Source organism: Cebus imitator, unplaced genomic scaffold, assembly GCF_001604975.1.
Source record: "Cebus imitator isolate Cc_AM_T3 unplaced genomic scaffold, Cebus_imitator-1.0 Scaffold99, whole genome shotgun sequence".
Taxonomy (NCBI): Eukaryota; Metazoa; Chordata; class Mammalia; order Primates; family Cebidae; genus Cebus; species Cebus imitator.
In genome coordinates, this window is record NW_016107414.1 from 5,286,323 (window position 1) to 5,310,147 (window position 23,825).

The 23,825-nt window shown below is 37.4% G+C and overlaps 1 protein-coding gene across 3 annotated transcripts in view; it reads right to left on the bottom strand.

The window, feature by feature from the left end:
* Positions 1-23,825, bottom strand: part of LOC108310005 (charged multivesicular body protein 3) — a 110,454-nt gene that overhangs the window by 27,322 nt on the left and 59,307 nt on the right. For 2 of the 3 annotated variants that reach the window (XM_017536642.2, XM_017536641.2), the window contains 2 exons: positions 10,046-10,106; positions 1,703-1,882 (listed from right to left, as the gene is read on the bottom strand). In XM_017536642.2, the coding sequence (XP_017392131.1) occupies positions 1,703-1,882; positions 10,046-10,106 (241 nt within the window). Of the gene's footprint in view, positions 1-1,702; positions 1,883-10,045; positions 10,107-19,362; positions 19,382-23,825 lie in introns of those variants that run through there. The other variant, XM_037741370.1, reaches the window with a different exon arrangement.

The window sequence follows — 23,825 nt, forward strand, 5'->3', positions numbered from 1 at the left end:
GATGGTGGCAACAAACCACCTTGCCATGTATGTACCTATGCAACAATCTTACATGATCTGCACATGTACCCCAGAACATAAAGTACAATAAAAAAAAAAAAAAAAAAGTAACTCTCACTAAAATTAAAAACAAAACAAAACAAAAAAAGTACAGATAGGCTGGGAGTGGTGGCTCATGCTTGTAATCCCAGCACTTTGCAGTGCTGAGGCAGGTGGATCACCTGAGGTCAGGAGTTCGAGACCAGCCTGGGTAACACGGCAAAACCCCGTCTCTACTAAAAATACAAAAATTAGCTGGGCGTAGTGGTGGGTGCCTGTAATCCCAGCTACTCGGGAGGTTGAAGCAGGCGAATCACTTGAACCTGGGAAGTGGAAGTTGTCATGAGCCGAGATCCCACCACTTCATTCCAGCCTGGGTGACAGAACAAGACTCCATCTCAAAAAATAAAATATAAATATAAATAAAAGTGAAGTGAAGATAATCTTGATAGATTTTTTTTTAAAGAAGATGTGGTACATTTTGTCATTAATTTTACTCTTTCGCAGTCCATGATTATTCTCTTCAGTCTTTGGATAAAGAAACTAATGATACCTTCATGGTTAAGCATATTTTAAAGCCACATTCGAATGTTAAAATTAAATGTGAAGAAAATACCCAGAGCCAAATACAACCAAATAATGCATTAGAAACTCATTTGGCACCATCCCATAAATTAAAACACTTCATCTTCTAACTTCTTTTGAGTGTGATCAATGAAGTATCTAACAGAGAGCTGAAAATATTCTTTAGTGAAAAATGTCTCCATAATTTCTTTTTTACAGACACAGCCTTGCTACATATATGTTGTCCAGGCTCAAGTGCAGTGGTTATTCACAGGTGTAATCATAGTTCACTGTGGCCTCACACCCCTACGCTCAAGCACTTAATTCTCCTTGCTCAGCCTCCTGAGCAGCTGGGACTACAACTGCATCCCACCATGGCTGGCTCTCTATAATTTCTGAGTCTGTATTCAATCTAAATATCTGACAGTCACATGCTGCCATTACTAAAGAACTATAATTCTGAGTTAGGACTTTCTAATTTAAGAAAAGAAACCAACTAGATGAATGACCACAAATAGTACTGTACTGGACACTGAAAGGAAATTCTTATTTGAAATATTATGATAATTATTCTTATTTTAAATATTATGAGTTCCTAAAAGTCGTCTAAAATGGACGGTTCCCACGTACGCTGAATACCCATCATGTGGTCTGCAGATTCCTAAGATGTGACGAAGCAATACGTAGACAGAGATGAAGCAGAAAACGAGGTAAGCCAAAGCCCAACATTCTGTTTTAACATTTTGCCTGGGGCTGCTCTGGGCCTAAGACAAAGGGAGGGAACTCTTTTCTTCATCCTCCCTCCAAACATCTAGGCTGGCCTCTTAATCCTGCAACTCAATTCTCAGGTCACTTGGTAACACTGTTCAATATATTCTAGCTTCTAAACAAAGCAGATTTATATGTAGATTTCATTATTATTTTTAAAATACTGGCAAAAGAAAACAACCAATATTATTATATTTTGCATTTGTACAACACTCAACAATAAGAAAATACAAAGAATAAAAACCAAAGTTGAGTTTTTCCATTCAAGGAACCCGTGTTGGTAATAACAGCAGCATCGGCATTACAAGATGTAAGGTAAGTGCAGTCTTACCGAGCTGGTTCTTCATCCCCATGAGCACCGAGTTCATGTGTGCTTTGGATGCATACAGCTTGCTCACAGCCTTCCTTGACCTGATCATCTCCTTGGCCAGAACTACACAGACATCCTTCTGGCCCTTCTTGGCTGCATCTTTCACAGATCGTTTCACTTTTTCTTCTTCTCGTTGGATATCTAAATTTAGAACAGAACACCAAAAATCAAGGGTAAGTCAGGTTTACTGGCACTCAAATACATTCTTATTGTGATCTAAATGTGTCTATTAAATAGAAAAAAATATAGAAGGACATAAATGAAATCAAAATAATGTAGTGAATATTAATCATTTCCAGAAACATCAAAGTGGTTCAAAAGAAAAGTATGATCCTATTACACTTGACAGAATTTCAAAACACCTTTTTCAAGCTCATTCTATCATTTGTTGGTACTGGCCCTAAGAACTGAAAACAAATTTACTGTAAATGCATTCCAAAGCTTGCTCCAATAATCAACAAGTAGTATTCCCACAATTATAAGAGTACAGTTTCTACACAGTCACTAATCATTTCTAAAAACCTGCAACTTAAGGAAAGCCTAAACATATTAGAAGTCTCACACCAGCATCAGCCACAGGTATGCTTTATGATCAGTAGTGTTTTCTCCAATTTTTAAAACTGTGGTAAAATACTTAAAATATACCATCTTAGCCATTTTTAAGTGTACAATCAGTGGAATAAAGTACATTCACATTGTTGTGCAACCATCAGTCCCATCCAGAACTCTTTTTAATTTTTTTTGAGACAGAGTTTCACTCTTGTTGCCCATGCTGGAGTGCAAAATGGTGCAGTCTCAGCTCACTGCAACCTCTGCCTCCCGTGTTTCAAGCAATTCTCCTGCCTCAGCCTCCCAAGTAGCTGGGATTACAGGCACCCGCCACCATGCCTGGCTAATTTTTGTATTTTTATCAGAGACGGGTTTCACCGTGTTGGCCAGGCTAGTCTTGAACTCCTGACCTCAGGTGATCCACCTGCCTTGGCCTCCCAAAGTGCTGGGATTACAGGCGTGAGCTACTGTGCCCAGCCCAGACCTCTTTTCATCTTTCCCTAAACTAAAATTCTGCACCCACTAAACAGCAACTCTCCATTTCCCCTTTCCCCCAACTCCTGGCATCCACTATTCTATTTTCTGTCTTTACAAATTTGACTACCCTTGGTACTTCCTTTAAGTGGAATCATATAATATTTTTCTTTTCCTGACTGGCTTATTTCACTAAGCTTAGTATTCTCAAGGTTCATCCACGTTGTAGCATATGTCAGAACTTTCTTTTTAAGGCTCAATAATATTCCATTGTATGTATATATGACATTTTACTTAACCAATCATCTGTCACTGGACACGAGTTATTTCCAATTTTTAGCTATTATGAAGAAGACAGATGTACAAATATGTCTTCTAGACCCTGCTTTCTTTTGTGTATATGCCTAAAAGTAGAACTGTTAGGTTATATGGTAATTCTATTTTTAATTTTTTGAGGAACAGCTGTGCTGTTTTTCATAGTGGCCACTTCATTTTACATTCTTACCAACGGTATACAAAGGTTCCAATTTCACCACATCATCACCAACACTTGTTATTTTCTGGAGGTTTTGTTGTTGATTTGATAGTAGTCATCTTAATGGGTATGAGGTGGTTTTGATTTCCATTTCCCTAGTGATTAGTTATGTTTAGCATCTTTTCATGTGCTGACTGACAATTTGTACAGCTTATTTGGAGAAATTCCAAAAGTCTATTCAAGCCCTGTGCCCATTTTTGAGTCAAGTTGCTTTGTTGTTGTTGCATTTTAGGTGTTCTGTATGTATTCTCAATAACAATCTCTTGTCAGATAAATGATTTGCAAATGCTTTCTCCTGTTCTATGAGTTGCCTTTTTCCTCTGATGGTAACATCTTTTTATTTTGTTAGTGTACAATTTTTCTTTTTCTTTTTTTGTAGAGACTGGGTTTCACCACATTGCCCAGGCTAGTCTCAAACTCCTGGACTCCAGCAGTCTACCCGCCACAGCCTCCCAAAGTGCTGGGATACAGGAGTGAACCTCTGTGCCCTGCCCAGTAATCTTTTTAAGATGCACAAAAGTTTTTGATTTTCATGAAGTCCAGTTTGTCTACTTTTTTTTTTTATTTTTTGGAGATGGGATCTATGTTCCTCAGGGTATAGGGCAGTGGCTATTCACAGGCATGATGATAGCACATTACAGCCTCAAATTCCTGGCCTCAAGAGCCTCAGCCTCCCGAGCAGCTGGGACTACAGGCACACATCACCATGCTCAGCAGTTTCTTCTTTATGTTGTGAAGTTTTGTCCTGTGTTTTTTTCTAAGTGTTTTATAGTTTTAGCTCTTACATTAGGTCTTTGATCCATTTTAGGTTAGTTTTTGTATACATTGTTAGGCAAAGGTCCCACTGAATTCTTTTGCATATGAATATCCAGTTTTCCCAGCACCATTTGTTGAAGACTGTCCTTTCTGCCACTGAATGGTCTTGCCACCCTTGTCAAAAATCAGTTGACAACAGACACATAGTTTTTCTGAATTCCCAATTATATTCCATTGGTTTATACATCTGTCTTTATGTCAGTACTATACTGATGTTATCTCTGTAGCTTTGTAGCAAGTTTTGAAACCAGGGAGTGTGTTGTCAAACTTTGTTTCTTTTTTTAAAGACTATTTTGATTATTTAGGGTCTCTTGAGATTCTATAAGAATTTTAGAACAGATATCTCTATTTCTATTAAAAAATGTCATTGGGATTTTGATAAGGATTGCACTGAATGTATAAGACTGCTTTGAGTAGTAGTGACATCTTAATAATATTGAATCTCCCAATCCATGAAAATGAGATGTCTTCCCATTTATTTGTCTAATTTCTTTCAGCAATCTTTCATCATTTTCATTATACAAGTCTTTTGCCTTCTTGGTTAAATAAATTCCTAAGTATTTGGTTATTTTTGATGCTATTGAAAATTACTTTTCTTAATTTCTTTTTCAGATTGTCCATTGTTAACATAGAGAAATACAAGTGATTTTTTTTGGTGCTGATTTTGTATCTTGCTACTTTACTGAATTTGTTTATTAGTTCTAATGGGTGTTTTTGAAAAATTTTTAGGGTATTATACATACAATATCAGCTGCAAACAGAGATTTTTACTTCTTCCTTTCCAAATTAGATACTTTCAACTATTTTTTTCTTGTCCCATTCCTCTGGCTAGAAGTTCAGTACTAAGTTAAAGACAAGTGGCAAAAGTGGGCCTCCTTGCCTTGTTCCTGATCTTAGAGGGAATGCTTTTAGTCTTTCACCATTTACTATAATAGTCCCTGTGTTTTCTTTCCATATATGGTTTTTACTATGTTCAGGTAATTTCCTTCTATTCCTAGTTGTTGAGTGTTTTTTAGCATGAAAGGGTGCTGAATTTGGACAAATGCTTTTTCTGCATCAATTGAGATGATAATGCAAGTTTCTTTTCCCCTTCAATCTGTTAATGTGAGTTATTACACTGATCAAATTTTATATGTTGAATCATTCTTGCATTCCAGGATAAATCCCACTTGGTCATGATGTATACTCCTTTTAATGTATTGCTGGATTTGGTTGGCTAGTATTCTGTTGAAGATTTTTACACCAATGTTCACAAGAGATACTGGTCTATAGCTTTCTCACAACATCTTTGTCTGATATTATTATCAGGACAACACTAGCATCATAGAATGAATTAGGAAATGTTTTCTTCTCTTCAATTTCTTGAGATTTGAGAAGCACTGGTGTTAGTTCTTTTTAACTGTTTGGTAGAATTCTCCAGTGAAGTCATCAGGACCATAGCTTTTCTTTGTCAGGATATTTTTGCTTACTGATTCAATCTCCCTACTAGGTATAAGTCTACTCACATTTTCTATTTCTTCATGTTTCGATTTTGGTAAGTTTTATGTTTCTAGTAATTTGTCCATCACATCTAGGTTACCCAATATATTAACATACAATCGTGCATAGTATTCTCATAAGCTTTATTTCTGTGGAATCAGTAGTAATAGTAATGTCCCCACTTTCAACTCTGATTTTTGTACTTTCACCCTTCTATTCTTCCTTAGTCAATTTAGTTAAGGTGTATCAATTTTGTTGTCTTTTTCAAGAATCAACTTTTGATTTTGTTAATTCTCTCTATTCTTTTTCTGTTCTGTTTGTCTCTGCTTTAATCTTTATTATTTTCTTCATTCTGCTAGTGTTGGGTTGAGTTTGTTCTTGTTCTGACAGGGTTTCACTCTCATCACCCAGGCTGGAGTGGAATGTTGGTCACCATCACAACTCACTGTAACTTCTGCCTCCAGGTTCAAGTGATCTTCCCACCTCAGCCTCCCAAGTAGCTGCAACTATGCACAGGCCACAGCACCTAATTTTTGTATTTTTGATAGAGACAGGGTTTTGCCATGTTGCCCAGGCTGGTCTCAAACTCCTGGGCTCAAGCAATCTGCCAGCATTGGCCTCCCAAAGTGTTGGGATTACAGGTGTGAGCCACTGCACCTGGCCTTCATTCTTAATGTAAGCATTTACAGCTATTAATTTTCCTATGAGCACTGCTCTTGCTGCACCTTCTAACTTTTGGTATGTTGTGATTTGGTTTTTACTTGTCTGTATTTTCTAGTTTCCCTGTGATTTCTTTTTTTCACCCACTGGTTAAGAATGTGTTGCTTAATTTTCATACATTTGTGAATTTTTCAGTATTCTGTTACTGATTTCTAATTTCATCCTGTTGTGGTCAGAGAAGATCCCATATATATCTTCTGAATTTGATTGAGATCTGATTTGTAGTCTAACATATGGTCTATCCTAAAGAATGTCTCGTGTATATGTGAGAAGAATGTGTATTTTGTATTCTGTATACATCTTTAGATCTAATTGGCTTATTTCATTCTCTTTTTTTTGAGATGGAGTCTCGCTTTGTCTCCCAGGCTGGAGTGCAATAGCACAATCTTGGGTCACTGCAACCTCTGTCTGCCAAGTTCAAGCGATTCTCCCACCTTAGCCTCCTGAGTAGCTGGGATTACAGGCACACGCCATGACACCCAGCTAATTTTTGTATTTTCGGTAGAGACGAGGTTTTGCCAGGTTGACCAGGCTAGTCTTGAACTCCTGACCTCAGGTGATCCACCCACCTTAGCCTCCCAAAGTGCTAGGATTACAGGCGTGAGCCACAACGCTCTGCTTTCATTCTTCAAGTCCCCTGTTTTCCTACCTAATTCCTGTCTAGTTTTTATACCCACTGTTGACAGTGGGGTATTGAAGTTTCTATCTATTATGGAAGAACCATTTCTCTCTTCAATTCTGCCCACTTTTGCTGCATATGTTTTGACAGTCTGTTGTTCTATACATAAATATGAACACTTGTATTATCTTCTTGCTGTATTTAATCTTTTAATAATACATAATATCCTTCTTTGTCTCATATAATCTTTTTTGAGTTAAAGTCTATTTTACTTGATAATAACATAGCTGTCCCTGTTGTCCTTTATTTACAATGTTCATAAAATATCTTTTTCCATCCTTTTGCTTTCAACCTATTTGTGTTTTTGGATCTAAAATCTTACTCTTGTAGACAGCATATGTTTTTAAATATAAGATTTTGTTTTTAAAAATCCATTCTGCCAATGTCTGTTATTTGATTAGAGACTTTAATCCATTTACATTCAAAGTAATTACTGTGTGCTGGGCACAGTGGCTCATGCCTGTAATCCTAGCACTTTGGGAGGCCAAGGTGGGAGGCAGGAGTTCCAGACTAGCCTAGGCAACATGGTGAAACCCTGGCTCCACAAAAAATACAAAAATTAGCTGGTCCCAGCTACTTGGGAGGCTGAGATGGGAGGACTATGAGAGCCCAGGAGGTCAAGGCTGCTGTGAGCCACTGTACTCCAGCCTTGATGACAGAGCAAGACCCTGTTTCAAGGAGAAAAAAAAAAAGAAGAAATTACTGATAAGGACAAATTTTCTTCTGCCAATTTGCCATTTATTTTCTATATGTCACAGCTATTTTGTCCCTTATTTCCCGTACTAATGTTTTCTTGTGTGTTTACTTAATTTTTTTTGTAATGAAATGTTTTAATTCCCTTCTCATTTCCTTTTGTATATATTATATAGCCATTTTCTTTGTGGATACCATGGGGATTATGCTTAACATCCTAAACTTGTAACACTCTAATGTGAATTTAAATGAGCTTCTTTTTTATTTTTGAATCTCACTTTATCACCCAGGCTGGAGTGCAGTGGCATCATGATCTCAGCTCATTGCAACCTCCCCATTCCCAGGTTCTTTCCACAACTTCTTTTAACATTTCTTGTATTGGCAATAAATTCTTTCTGGCTTTTGTTTGAAAATATCTTTACTTCACCTTCACCTATAAATGTTACCTTCATTGGACTTAAGTCTAGGATAACATGGGGGTATTTTGTGGGTTTTTTTCACCATATGAAAGATATTCTAGTTTGCGCTGTTTCATCCAAAATGCTTCAGACCAAATGTCTTTCAGACTTTAGATTCTGGAATATTTGCATCATACCAGTTGTGTATCCCTAATCAGAAAATCTGAAATCCAAAATCTGAAATATTTGGGGTGCTGACAAGACACTCAACGGAAATGCTCATTGGAACATTTTGGATTTTGTATATCTTTAATTTCACTGATCTTGTTTTCTGTAATATCTAATCTGCTATTAAATCCATTCAGTGAAGTTTTCATTTAATTTCACTTCATTTCAAATCTTTCATCTCTAGAAATTTCATTTTGTTCTTTTCTGCATTTTCTATTTATCTCCTCATTATGTTCATGTTATCCTTTAACCTCAACATATTTAAAATATTTGTTTAAAAATCCTTGACTGCTAATTTGATCATCCAGGGTTTTTTTTGGTGGGGGGGGCTGGGGTTTTTAAAAAAAATCTATAATACCTGGCTTTTCTTCTGATTTGGGGTACATAAATTTTTTCTTGATTCTTCACAATAATATTTCATTAGATGCTGGCCACTGTGGATGTTTCATTGTTGGGTGTCTTAATTTTATAATCTTCCCTTAAAGAGTGTTAATCTTTACTTTGGCAAGCAGTCAAATTACCTGCAAATCGGCCTTCAAGTCTTTTAAGTCTTGTTGGTTGGTTGGTTGGTATGGGCTTGTGGTAGCCTTTTTTCTAGGAGTACCTGATCCTTATTAATAAGGTGTGACTATTCTGAGGTCTCTCTGAACATCCCAGAGGTTCAACAAAGTCTCTTTTCTATGTCTGAATAGAACTCAACCACTTCTGAACCCTTTATTAGCTCTAGAAATTATCTAGCTTGCAGCTTCCTAATAGTTGTTCTGTTCCTACTAATTGTTCTTTGCCCAGTCTCTTGAAATTTCATTCTAAGCATGCACAGCTTAGTATTCAAACAAAGACTCCAATGGATCCTATGGAGGCACTTGAAGTTCTTTCTCTGAGTATTTCCCTTCTCTCTGATACTCTGCTCCACCAATTCCAGCCACTTCAGCCTCCCTCAATACTTATCTCTATTCTCAACCCAGTGAAACCACTATGCTCTGCTTGGAACCTCCTTCCATGGGCTATAATCCAGCAAGCATCTCCAGGCAGAACAACAGGATCGTCTGAAGGCTCTGTCTTTGTTTCTCAACTCTCAATGATCACAATTTTGTACTGCCAGCTGTCTAATGTCTGAAAATAGCTGTTTCACAGATTTTGTCCAGTTTTTTTTTCTCTCTTGCTTTGTCCAAACTTTTATTTACGATGAGAATCCAAGTAGAAAAGCAATTACTCCTTCATGGCTGAGAGTGGAATTTCCCTCTCCAATTCTTTTTAAAGAAAGTGATACTGGGATTTCTTTATGGTATTAATTCTTCTCCAATCATGAAAGTGTTAAAAAGCTTAAAAGTTTTAAACATTACCATCCCTTTGCAAATCACCTTAAATGGTACTCAAAAAAAAATTTATAAACATACTGTGCTCAATTTATAGTCATGCTAAAACAAATAGAGTAGTGATAATAGAACTGTATTCCTTACTTATGTGCAATTTATGTAATTTGAATTCCATCAAAGACATTTCTTTATAAGTAGCAAGAGGTTTCTTTTGCTCTTCTAAAATAGAAAGCTTCTTCTAACTCATTATCTTTCTTTAATACTGATTACAGAATTAAAAAGCAAAATAAGTCAGCTATAAATAACTGATATTGGAATAAACTATGTCTTACAATATACAAATGCTGTTTATTTTTATGAAATGAAGCAAAATATACCAAGAGGGTGAAAAATAGAAGACATAAAATGATAACTTACCCCTTATTTGCCTGTCAACAACTCTCATTTCCTTTCTTATCTTCAATGACCATTCATTGACCTGGGAAAATTTTTTAAAAAGGAATGAGAAGAAAAGCCGAAACTCCTAAGCCAATCAATTTAAGAATTTTGTATTAACTCCACATTTATTCCAGAACAAAATTAAAAAAAAAAAAAAAAGCTGGGCCCGATGGCTTACACTTATAATCCCAACATGTTGGGAGGCAAGGCAGGCAGATGAAGCGGTCAGGAGTTCAAGACCAGCCTGGCCAACATAGTTAAACCCTGTCTCTACTAAAAAGATACAAAAAAATTAGCCGGGTATGGTGGTGGGCACCTGTAATCCCAGCTACTCAGGAGGCTGAGGCAGGAGAATCATTTGAACCTCATAGGCAGAGGTTGCAGTGAGCCAAGACCATGCCATTGCACTCCAGCTTGGTCGACAGAGCAAGACTCCATCTCAAAAAAAAAAAAAAAAAAAGTTATTTTCAAAGACAGAGCTTTAGGGTCAAATTTTACTTTTTTTTCTATTTCACCTCTTTTTATTCACAGTGCACAGAGGTTCCACGTTATTCAAAGATTCATAGCTAAAAGCAGGCTGTAAGCAGCACTTTATATAAAACCTCAGAAAGAGTATGGTACTAAGTACACAAAGATTTAAAGAGGTCCAAGTACACAGACAGCTTTAAGAGCATCAGAAAATTTTCATCTCTCACAGGTAATCATTTCAAAAACTACTCTGCCTGTGTCATGAGAACTCATCTTTCCCTTTTTCCCCTTAACATTAATGCTTTTCCATTTTACAAAAGAAAAACATTCCCCTAACTTATGTCTGTTACTGTGATATAGTTCCCTGACAGGCAAAAATTTCTGAAGCACTGAACATAGGGTGGACTGGAAATGCTAGTGGAGGTGCTGAGAAAGTAGTAAATTACTCTAATGATTACCAAGTTGTTATGCAAGTGAACTGCTTTCCAATTCTTCACATTTCAAAAACACTGACTGAAAACCTGAGTTGTGAGTCAATTAATCATTGAGTCAATTTTATGCTAAATTGCTATATGCTTTTTAGTATATGACTCAGAAGTTCAAAAAACTGAGTGACACTGCCATAACTAAACTCTTTCTATTACCATTTTATTACATCAACGAGGTTTCTCAGCACTTGAGTCTAATAAATCATAAAATAGGAACAGAATTTATGCTGAACCCTTGTACCATTCATTCATGTAGCAGTCATCCATGGAAAAACAGACTAAATGACATTTCTAAAAGTCCATACCATTAGATGTATTTCCAATAAATTTCATTTTTAATGTTTAATATTGAACAAAATCTGTAAAATATGCAATAACAATAATTGTAATAATTTGTGAAAATTGTCAGAATCAAAATGAAATCACTAGTATATTTTTAAAAATCTGACATATAGAGCTGGGAAACTAAGAAAAGGGGGTTTCACACTTGTTTACCTAAACAAAAACTATCACAAGACTCTGCAAAAACCACAGCCTGGCTTGCTCAAAGGCACTGCAATCTTACACAATAAATACTTCCGCAAGGACATCTGCCCAGCAACTGCCTGTCCAACCTTAGACTGGCATCACTCTTGTTATTGATCACTGTAGCCAAAGATAATCATTTCAAAACAATTACATTACCTCCTTTTCCCTTTAAAAACCTTGGTCTTCCTTTACCTACTTGAATATACACATAGTTTACCAAGGCAAGCACATTCCCACTGCAATGCTGCTGCCAAATAACATCATTTTCTTCCAGGGAATCTCTCTCTGCTTATTATTTAGGTTGACCAACTCCACTCAGAAGAAATACTTAAGCACTTAAAACTGTACAGTCATACAAAACTGTATGGTCATACAAGTTTTAAAAATTTAATCCGGTTTATGTACATTTTTGAAAGTGAAATTTATATAATTAACCATTTTAAAGTATACAATTCACTGGCATTTAGTGCACTTAAAACGTCATACAACCACCACCTCCCTATACCCTTTAAATAATCTCTTCCTATCTCCCCTCCGCAGTTCCCTGGCAACCACTAATTTACTTTCTGTCTCGATGGGATTGCTTATTCTGATTATGAAAGGAGTTACACATAGGTAATCTTAGTTTCTGGTTTATTTAACATGTTTTCAAGGTGCATCCATGTTGCAGCATGTATCAGTATTTCAGTCGTTTTTATGGCTATTATTCCTTTATACGTGTATAACACAACTCATTTATCCATTCAACTGTTAATGGATGTCTGGGTTGTTTACATCTTTTGGCTACCATTTCTACTACATCTCACCAATACTTGTTATTTTCTAATTATTTTTATGATAGCTGTCTGCTGAGTGTGAAGTGGTAGCTCACGGTTTTGATTTACATTTTCTTAACGCCCAGTGAAGCTGGACATCTTTTTTTTATTTTTATTTTTTTTGAGATGGAGTTTCACTCTTGTCACCCAGGCTGGAGTAGTGGCATGATCCTCTACCTCCCAGGTTCAAGTGATTCTCCTGCCTCGGCCTCCCAAGTAGCTGGGTACAGGTGCTCGCCACCACACCCAGCTAATTTTTGTATTTTTAGTAGAGACGGGTTTTCACCATGTTGGCCAGCCTGGTCTCAAACTCCTGACCTCAGGTGATTCACCTGCCTCAGTCTCCCAAAGTGCTGGGATTAAGGGCGTGAGCCACTGCACTCGGCCAAAGTTGGACATCTTATCATGTGCTTGTTGGCCATTTGCATATCTCCTCTGGAGAACTGTTTATTCATATCTTCCGTCCATTTTTTTAATTGAGTTGTCAGTATGTTGGGTTGTATGAGTTCTTTATATATTCTGGTAGTAGTAGACTCCTCACAGATACATGATTTGCAAATATTTTCTCCCATTCAAGAAAGTCTTCTTTCTTGATGTCCTTTGAAACACAAAAGTTTTTAATTTTGAAAAAGTCCAGTTTACCTAAAGAATATGTTTTCTGAACTTGTTCTTAAGTCTTAGCTTAAATGTTACTTCAAGGAGACGTTCCCTGACTCACAGAATAGGTTCAACCCTCCGGCAGTGCAACTGCACAGAACCCTATACCCCCATCTCTTCTGAATAGCTCATTATGCTTATGATTACTTAGAAGTACAGACTATAAGCTCCAGAAGGTCAAAGACCTTCTCTTGTTCACCAAGCCCTTGCATAATGCCTGGCACAAAGCAGATGCTCAAGAAATATCTGTTGGATTTAATTGCACGGAATATGAGATGTGAAGGGACAAAAAAATTTAGCCATAAATAACGCTTATATAACAATCTTCAGAAACTTTCTATGTATGTTTTTAGATGTCAAAGAGTAAAAGTTTCATAAAATCTGTCAAAAAGAGAAGTTCCTTTAAACTTATAAAATCAAAAGGGCCTTTGCCAAAAAGAAAAACTGACCTAAAAAATCTGAAGAACCCAAAAGTATCCAGTCATGTCTCAGACCAGTGCTTCTCAACCTTAACTACACAAAAGTCAACTGGGAAACTTTAAAAATACTATAACTGGGTCAGGGGTAGAGCCCAAATGACAGGTAGCATTTAAAATCTCTCCAGGTGACTGCAATGTTCTATTAGGATTAAGAAACACAGTCTAAGGCAAAGAGCTCAAGAAAACGTATCAAGCAAGTCTCATAACTGTAAAGACCGCTATGATAAACAAAAGGAAATTTAAAACAGATGCAAAGAAAATTTGACATTTATTTAAGTAAATCTGACATTATTTACTACTGAATAGGATTTCAGTAGTAAATGAAAGGCCCTTATAATTGATAAGTAAAACAGAACATAAGGAGAACAGAATAAAAAATCAATTAGTAAATTAGACAATATATTTGAAAACCACAAGGAACCTACAGAAAGAGTTTCACACTACCAAAATAGTATCCTTTATTCAAATTAATTCATAAAGAGTCTATTATATGCCAAACTAGGCAAAGGAAACTAAAACCATTAAGAGGGTATTTTCCACAAATAATGCTGAGAGACAGCTTAAGACAAACAGAAAACAAAATGATTGAATTCCTGTTCCATACTTCACTGAAATTCATTCTACGTAGACTGAAGGCATATGGAATGCAAAGCTGTGGTGCTTTAAGAAGACGGTATAGGAGAATATACTCATAATTTCAGGTTAGAGAAGTTCTTAAGACACAAAAGCAATAATCACTAAAAGAAAAAGGCTTGATATCTTTATCTATCTTGAAATTAAGAATTTTTATTCATCGTGACTCCATTAAGAAAGTAAAATGTAACATATTGGGAGATAATATTTATAACCATATAAATGGTAAGTAAAAGGCATTTACTAATTTTTTTTTAAGAATGGAATTCTGAACATTGTACAGACAGCCCTCTGTATCCATGAGTTCTCCATCTGTGGATTCGACTGACTACAACTCAAAAATATTAAAAAAACAAAGGTTGGCTGCATCTGTACGGAACATGCAGGCTTTTCCCATCATTATTACCTAAACAATAGAGTATAACAACTATTTGCATAGCATTTACACTGTATTAGGTATTATAAGTAATTTAGAAATTAAAGTACACAGGAAGATGTACATAGGTTATATGCAAAGATTACCTTTTTCTTTTTAAATCAAGGACTTGAGCATCCATGGATTTTGGTATGGGTGGGGGAATTCTGGAACCAATCCTACTCAGATACTGAGAAGTAACTACATACAAAAGTTTGCAGAATAATTTAAGTTTCTGAATGATATTATCTTCTTCCAAAGAGGACTTACATTTGCTTCTGGCAAACATAGAGCTTAAGTGTCCTGGCAATTGGTTCTTAACAACTCTTAATTAATCCTATCGGAGATAGAGATTATTTGAAACTGGTCTTCAGTCTGTGAAAGCCAGTCTATTTCCAGCTCACTATTATTGCTAAGGTGTACTCTTTCAGAGTCCCAATCAAAAGCCCTGATTATTTGCTTAAGAACTCCAATTTTTTTTTTTTTTTAGACAGAGTCTCTCTCTGTCGCCCAAGCTGGAACACAGTGGCACAATCTCGGCTTACTGCAACTTCCACCTCCCAGGTTCAAGCAATTCTCCTGCTTCAGCCTCCTGAGTAGCTAAGACATAGACGACCGCCACCACACCCAGCTAGTAGGAATGGGGTTTCACCATGTTGGCCAAGCTGGTCTCAAACTCCTGACCTCAGGTGATTCGCCTGCCTCAGCCTCCCAAAGTGCTGGGATTATAGGCGTGAGCCACCGCACCCAGCCAGGAACTCCAATTTTTATACTCCCCAACCACAGGGTCTGTCAAAAGCTCTACTCAAATTCTATTTGTCAGTCACTGCATTTGGAATTAGAGGATCTCTTTAGGGCAAAGGTAGTCCCAAATGATTTGGGATCATGTAGCTGAGGTTCCCACTTCTCTGAGATCTTGATTTTGCAATTTCTCACTGCCCTGGTAGCTTTCAGTGATTTCAAATAGTTTACACTTTTTGTTTAGCTCTTCTAGTTATTTTTGACAAAGGGTTGGTTCAAAGCAACTTAGCCTATAAACACCTTCACGATTTTTTAAAGAACATGTTTCCTAGTTCCGTTCCACAAAAAGGCTTAGAAGTAGGGACACTCAAGAAGTATGAAGCATTATGTGCACTCAAATTTTGGTTTCTAAATAGCATTCCCACTAAAAGAAACCACTGCATCTGGGAGAAATAGCCAATTTCAGGTATCAGGTTAGGAATATACAAATCACATCACAATATATTCTAGAAAACAAGGAAGTATTCAAGGATTAGTAAAGTTATGCTAAAAGCAGATAGTAACTGGCTTGAAATTGCTCCCACTGACCAAATGTATAAGTTTTTCAGTATCAAACAGAATAATGGTTAGGACTGTAACACAATAAATATATTAAAATCCCTGAATCCAAAATTGTGCTTTTGAGAGGCACAGGTGGAGAGAGAATGCATGTGACACCACTGGATACTATTATATCAATTCTTTATTCTAAATGTTAGTGATTAAATAAAAAGCATTAAGCACTTATCCTGCATTTTCAATAGAAACTATATGTCAAGGTAACCAAATAGCCCCAGCTAACAAGCAACAGATCTTTATAGAAGACTGCTAGCTAAAAATGAAAAATCAGAGAATTAGAAAAATCACCACTCTAAAAACCCTCATAGACTAGTTGATTCAAGAAAGGGATACCTATAAAGGCTAAAGTGTCTAAGCGAAGGGTTAATGAAGAGCTTGACATTCACATGGTGCTTAAGTATCACCCCTCAGGTTAGTTACTAAGAAAAAAAAGAAAAACATAACATCAAGATCTGGTTTGTCACTACCTCAACCGGGTGGCAAAAGTTATTAGCATCATTAATTATGAGACAACCAAACATTACATGCCTCTTGATGTGATACACTATGAATTATACAGATTACCTGTGAGGCATTCTTGCTAAAACTGTTTAACCTGGATCTTATCAAGTTTAGATCCAAATTTTGTTTCATAGAAAATGCTGGGGGTAGAGAAAAAAGCTAACCACAAAAGGAAGGCGATCATGTCCTTTGCAGGGACATGGAAGGAGTTAGAAGCTGTTATCCTCAGCAAACTAATGTAGGATCAGAAAACCAAACACCGCATGTTCTCACTTATAAGTGGTTGCTGAATGATGAGAACACATGGACACATAGGGGGACAAAAACACACACTGGGGCCTGTGGGGCGGGTTGTGGGGATGGTGGGGCAGGGAGAGCATCAGGAAGAACAGCTAATGGGTGCTGGGCTGAATACCTAGGTGATGGGATGATCTGCGCAGCCACCATGGCACATGTTTACCTATGTAACAAACCTGCACATGTACCCCTGAACTTAAAAGTTAGAAAAAAAAAAAAGCTAACCACAAGACACAGACAAATCCAGAACAAGGCACATTTTACAAACCAAATTGCCTACTTTACAAACTAGTCTTTATTCTTACAGTGCTAAGTAAAAGACAGCGGATTTTTAAATAAAATCAAGTAACAACCAAACACAAAGCACACTGAATCCTAAATTTTAAAAAGTTATAAAAGACATACTGGGAACACTTGGGAAAATGTAAATATGGACTAGATTTTCAATGATACTAAGGTATTTTTGTCATATAGAATTCCCACATATCCTAGAGATGGAATATGAAATGTTGCAAAATGTGTTATATTACAATCTACTTCAAAATGACTCAGCTTAAAAATATGTATCAAATAATAGCAAAGTGCTATAAACATTTAACATAGGGGTTTTCATTGTACTATTTGCTGTGGTGTGAATGTTTGTGCATGTCCCCAAATTTGTATGTCAAAATCCTAATCCTCAAGGTGATAGTATTAGGAGGCAGGGCCTTTTGAGAGGTGGTTAGGTCCCTCAGGAATGGATTGCTCCCTTATAAAATAGGCCCAAAGGAGCTCTTTTGCCCCTTCAACCATGTGAAGACACAGCATGAAGTCGCCATCTATGAACCAAAAAGCAGTGCCCTCACCAGACACTATATCTGTCAGTGCCTTAATCACAGACTTCCTGGCCTCCATAACTGTGGAAAATAAATTTCTGTTGTTTATAAATCACCCAGCTTGTAGTATTTTGTGTTAGCAGCCCAAATGTACTAACCCCTGCTATTACCTCTACTTTTCTAAAAGTTTAAAAATTTTCATCATAAAATTTTAAAATAAAGTACTTGGCATTTCATAGATGTTCTATTTTAAGAAGAAATTAAACTTGACAAAGTCTTTATGATAATATATGCAATAGTGAAACGACAAGTCACATAATTGGAGAAGATAAAGATGTTCAACCTCACTGGTAATCAGGAAAAAGCCAGATATTTATTTCATTCCTCTAAGACTGGCAAAAGTTAAAAATTCAGTTAACAAGTGCTAAAGAAGATGTAAAGACAAGCAACTTTCATATGTTACTGGCGAACGGTTCGTATAAATCAGTGCAACCCCTTTAGAGATCAATTTGGCTGTATTTTTGTACAAAGAAGTCATATCCTAAGATTCAATAATTTCACTTATATATAGCTTAAAGAAACTTTCTCACAAATACACAAGCATACATGTATTAGAATGTTCATTGTGTTGTATTACACAAGGAAACTATATCTATTTTATATATATATATTTGGAGGTGGAGTCTCGCTCTGTTGCCTAGGCTAAAGTGCAGTGGGGTGATCTTGGCTCACTGCAACCTCCGCCTCCTGGGCTCAAGTGATTCTCCTGCCTCAGCCTCCCAAGTAGCTGGGATTACACGTGCCTGCCACCACACCCAGCTAATTTTTTGTATTTTTTTAGTAGAGATAGGGTTTCACCATGTTGGCCAGGTTGGTCTCGAACTCCTGGCCTGAAGTGATCTGCCCTCCCTGGTCTCCCAAGCTGCTGGGATTACAGGCATGAGCCACCACACCTGGCCTTAAAACAAGTATATTGTCATAAATTTACACAATCAAATTCCAGAGTTAAAATACGTGAAAAACATCTACATATATTGGTATGAATAAACTTTACTTTCAAAATATACAAAAAATACTGAGCAGAAAGGAATCATACCAAATTTAGGCCAGCGACTATCACTCTGTGTGCTGATGTAAGGAAATGGGATAAAGAGTAAGCATGTATATAAGTGTATTGTTTCCTGAGGCTGCCATAACAAAGTACTTAAAACATAAATGAGAATCACTGGAACCCTGGAAGCGGAGGTTGCAGTGAGCCGAGATCATGCCACTGCACTCCAGCCTGGGAGACAGAGTGAGACTCCATCTCAAAAAAAAAAAAGAAAGGCAAATAGTGAAAAGTACATTTCTCTCCTATTATTGACCCTCTGCTACCTAGCTCCTCTCCCTGGAGGCAATCTAGAATTTTGTACATCTTTCAGACAATCTAAAATATACATAAAACTAGAAATCGGCCAAAAGCAACAAATACAAGTGACATTAGATCAAAATCTGCCTTTTCCCGTCACTGTCAGCTGAGTATCCATCAGCTCAATCATGCTGTATTCCAAATATTCAAGTGTTCTCTCTCAGCATCCCTACTTCTGTCCATCAAACAAGTACCTGATGGGTACTTTCCTCTTCCTAAGGAAGTTCAACATTATACCAACCCAGTGGATGACAGAGAATAAACAGAAACATAATCCTTGCTCTAAAGAAGTTTACAAGTTTGCTAAGGACACAAAGCAGAAGACAAAAATATTCTTCCAGGATTGCCCTTTGTCTATCTCCTCTGATCTCTTAAAATCTGTCCAAAACTGAGTCTGGCTCCTTCTCCTCTACTATCACCATTCCCATCAAACCTGCTCCTTTCCTGAATTCTCTCCATTTCAGTTCACAGCACTGCCATTCAGGAGGATGAACAGGTTTGACTGCGGTAGGGTTAAACAGAAACCTAAGAATCATCTTTGCAGTCCTCCCACATGCAGTAGTTCAGCAAATTCTGACTATCTATGCTAAATACTTCTAAAGCTCATCCTATCCTCTCCATTCCTATTGCCATTCTAAGGCTCTCATCATCTATCACTTGGGCCACTAACTGGCCTCCCTACCTAAATTTCTTCCCTCTAGTTCATGCCCTAAACCACTTTAACGAATGCTCCCCCATCTTTTTTTAGGCATGACACACAGACCTTTGTTAACCTGCCCTCTACCTACCTCTCCAATGTTACATCTTACACTACCATCACTCCTCCCACATTCCACTCAGAATAGTATTTCATCCTCCAGCCATTCTGAATTTTTTCCCTAGTTCCTCTAACATATGTTCCACACTTCTAAACCTTGCATACTCAGTTCACTTTGCTAGGGATGCCTCCCCTTTTCTGATCCTATATCTACCTGTCCTTCTGATGAATGCCACTTGTGACAAGACTCAGAGACCCTTCTGACCAGCTTCCCTTCCCTATTCTGAATAATCACTTCCTTTGTTATAGCATCAAAGACTCTGTACTAACTTACATTATTGCTCCTATCTCCCTACATTGTTTATTTACATAAACTATATTCTTTGACGTTATCTAGTGTCTTATTTTTGTAAACCTTATTTCAATCCAATGCACACCAAAAATCTCTCGATAAATATGTTGCATGAACTAAGCGAATGAAGCTTTATCTTTTTCTCCACCTCCCCGTATCATTTTCTTCCTTTTTCTGATAGAATCCCATGACCATGAGTCATGACCCAGTCTAAGAACATAAGTTAGTCATATGATTTAAGAAATCTGATGCCACAGAAGGGGGCACTCTAGCCCAAGGCTAAATCAGTGAAATCCCTAAGTAGGACACAACAGTTTTCCAGCAGAACCTCAAGTCTAAGAGAAGAATCTCTTTCCAGCAGAATTCCATGTCCTCCTGATTCCCACCCTAAGACTGTCACAGGTTTCTAAATGGATTTTAAGGCATCCTCATTCTCAGCAGGCCGAGTCTAGTCTTGACTTTCATCCTTTAAAACAGAATAGGTTTCACCACTAAGATGTCTCCACCAGTGTCTCAGATGTGCAGGGGCAAAAACTTTAGTCTGTAGAGCCTCCTAATATAGCTAATGTTTCCCTAGAGAGTTCCTGGAAACATTGCTCATCTTGGGAATACCTGACCTTAAACCCTACTTAACCTTATTCTGATACTCATCATTTAACAAATATTTACTTAGCACCCCTGTAAGCTGCATATCACATCAGAGCTCTGGAGATGCCACCCATGATGTATCCTACTTGCCCAATTTGACCTGTCACCATGGCCTAAATGGTCCTATGTGTGACAACCCTGATGGTGTGATATGACTACACCTGGCCTCTACTTACCCTTTGCCAGGACCCACACCCACATGCCTGCACCTTTCAGTCCCAAACGGAAGGAGCTGTCTTGTAAGTTTATCCTAACTCAAAAATTGTCCAGCTGAGACTATCGCATTTAGTCAATTCCCTCTCTAACACTTCTTCCGTTTCTGCCAACATTTTTTAAAAATTTCCTTCACTTAGCTTAAGTATTTTTTTCTCCTTTAAAAAAAAAAAAAAAAAAAAGCCAAACTAACATGACTTGGCTTCTTATTCATACACAGCTCTCAATACTTTATCAGTGCATTAGCAGCTCTACAGAGGAAAAAGCATTTCCCATCTGTGATGGTTAATTTTAGGTATCTCCTCAACTGGGCTGAGGCATATCCAGATAGCTGGTAAAGCGCTATTTCTGAGTACGTCTATGAGGGTGTTTCTGGAAGGGACTGGCATTTCAGTCAGTGAACTAAGGAAGCTCTGCCCTCACCCAATTTGAGTGGGCACCATCCAATCGGTTGAGGGTCTAGATATAACAAAAAGGCAGAAGAAAGGCAAATTTTTGCCCTCTACTGAAGCTGGGATACCCTTCTCCTGATCTTGGACATTAGAACTGTAGGTTCTTTACTCTCAGGCCTCTGGGACTTCCATCAGTGCTCCCCCACTCACTAGGTTCTCTGGCCTTCAACCCCAGACTGGACTATACCACTGGCTTCTCTGGTTCTCCAACTTACAGACAGCATATCACAGGACTTCTCAGCCTTCATAATCTCCAGTCAATTTCCATATTAAATTCCCTCTCAACTACTTATCTATCTCTCCATCCTGTTGGTTCTACTTCTTTGGAGTACCCTGACTAAGACACCATCTCTGCTTTATTGGCACTTTCTTGAATTATAGACTCACGCTAAGTAACCAGGGCTGGTGAAAAAATACTTTCTTTGGTCACAAGTCATAGGTGTGAGAGAAAGCCTAGAATTTGGTAGAAGCTGACCCTAAAGTAGATGGATACTCTTCTAACAAACTAAAACATATAATCAGAACTGAAGGCGTACCTTGAAGAACTGAGTTGGAGCTTGAAGAAAAACTTGGGCAGGGTATCTCCAGCACCAGATAAAGTGGATCATCTAATACTAAAAATCCTGTTAAATACTCAAGAACCCTTTCATACCCATGTAGGAAGAGGATGGAACACATGATAGTGAAAGATCAAACTGTTTCTGATCATCTCAGCCTGGAGATAATCACACCAACCACTAAACTCCTATACCTGTGTATATGGTACTTGTATTAGTCCATTCTTGCATTGTTATAAAGAAATACCTGAGATTGGGTAATTTATAAAAAGAAAAGAGGTTTAACTAGCTCACAGTTCTGCAGGCTCTACAGGAAGCATAGCAGCTTTTGCTTTTGGGGAGGCCTCAAAAAGCTTCCAATCATGGGGGAAGGCAAAGGGCAAAGGAATAGGCATCTTACATGGCAGGAGCAAGAGAGACTGAGGGGGAAGGTGCTACACACTTTTAAACAACCAGATCTCATAAGAACTATCTCAAGGACAGTACCAAGGGTGCTAGTGCTAACCGCTCATAAGAAATCCACCTCCATGATCCAGTCACCACATACTAGGTCCCTCCTCCAACACTGGGGATTACAATTTGACGTGAGATTTGGTGGGGACACAGATCCAAACCATATCAGTGCCCAATCCAAACTTGTTCTTGAAATATTTATCTTACTTGCTAGAAGTTATTTGGCTTCTTATTTCACCTTTATAATTCCTCTTTGAGAGGCAGCATAAATGGCATGGTATTGTAAGTAAAGGCCTTAGAATACATAACCTCTGGTGCTGTAATTCACAAATTGTATGACCATGGGCAAATTACCTAAACACTGTATGCCTCAGTTGCCACCTGTAAAGTGGAGATAATAATAGTACCTACCTCATAATGTTGCAGAGTGCTTAACACAATGCCTGGTTCAATATGTTAGCTAAAGGTGGTAGTTAGGGCTAATCTTAATTCACTCTACAGCCTTGCTACTCAAGTGCAGACCAGCAGCATCAACATCATCAACCGGGAGCTTATAAGAAATCTCAGGCCCTATCCAAGACCTACTGAATCAGATTTTGAATTGACAAGATCCTTAATTATTAGTGTGCACATTAATGCTTGAGAAGCACTGCTCTACAATACCCAGACTTGTCCATAATGGGAAAAAAAAATCAAACTAATTTTTGTTATTTAATAAACGATCTTACTTGTTCAGCTCTGGCAAGCATAGTTTTAAAAACCAATCTCATACATCAACCTGCTATTTTCCAATGTCAATCAGCTTTCTCAGGTAGACTACCCTACTGAAAGAGTGTACTAACTTCATGTTCTTAGCAATTATATTTATCATTTAAAAACAATCTGTTATACAAGTAGTACATATACTAGAGACTACTTTAAACAGTAAAGCAACCATTTCCCCAGGATCTTTTTTGTTTCTCCATAATCTTACCTCAATTTACAAATGGCAATGTCAAGGCCAAACACTGAAGGCAATAATCTCTCCCTACCACACTTCTACAGTAACAAGCATCTTAAAATATGCAGATGTCACAAAAGCTGCATCTATATAATGTGCATCTATATAATGTTCTATAGTTTACAAAGTGATGTTACACTGTTAGCTCATTTAAGTGCCAATTTTTATTTTACCAAGAAGCAAAACTGAGTATGTTTCCCGATAGATACAGTGAAGTTCTTCCTCAAAAAGGAAGCCCATTAAGTCAAATAAGGCATATTCTGCCTCCTTGTTCTTTAATTTCTAAAGGCCTAACCCACTTGTCTCCTGACCTGCCTGGGTACATCCAGACATGCCCAGCTTATAGCATATACTCCTTCACTTATTTGGACATGTTATTGCTTTCCCAGCCTTTTTGCAAGCACTTCCTCCCTTCCTTTGTTCTCCACTGCCTTTATTTAAGAAAGTTTTAAGCTTTTAGCCAA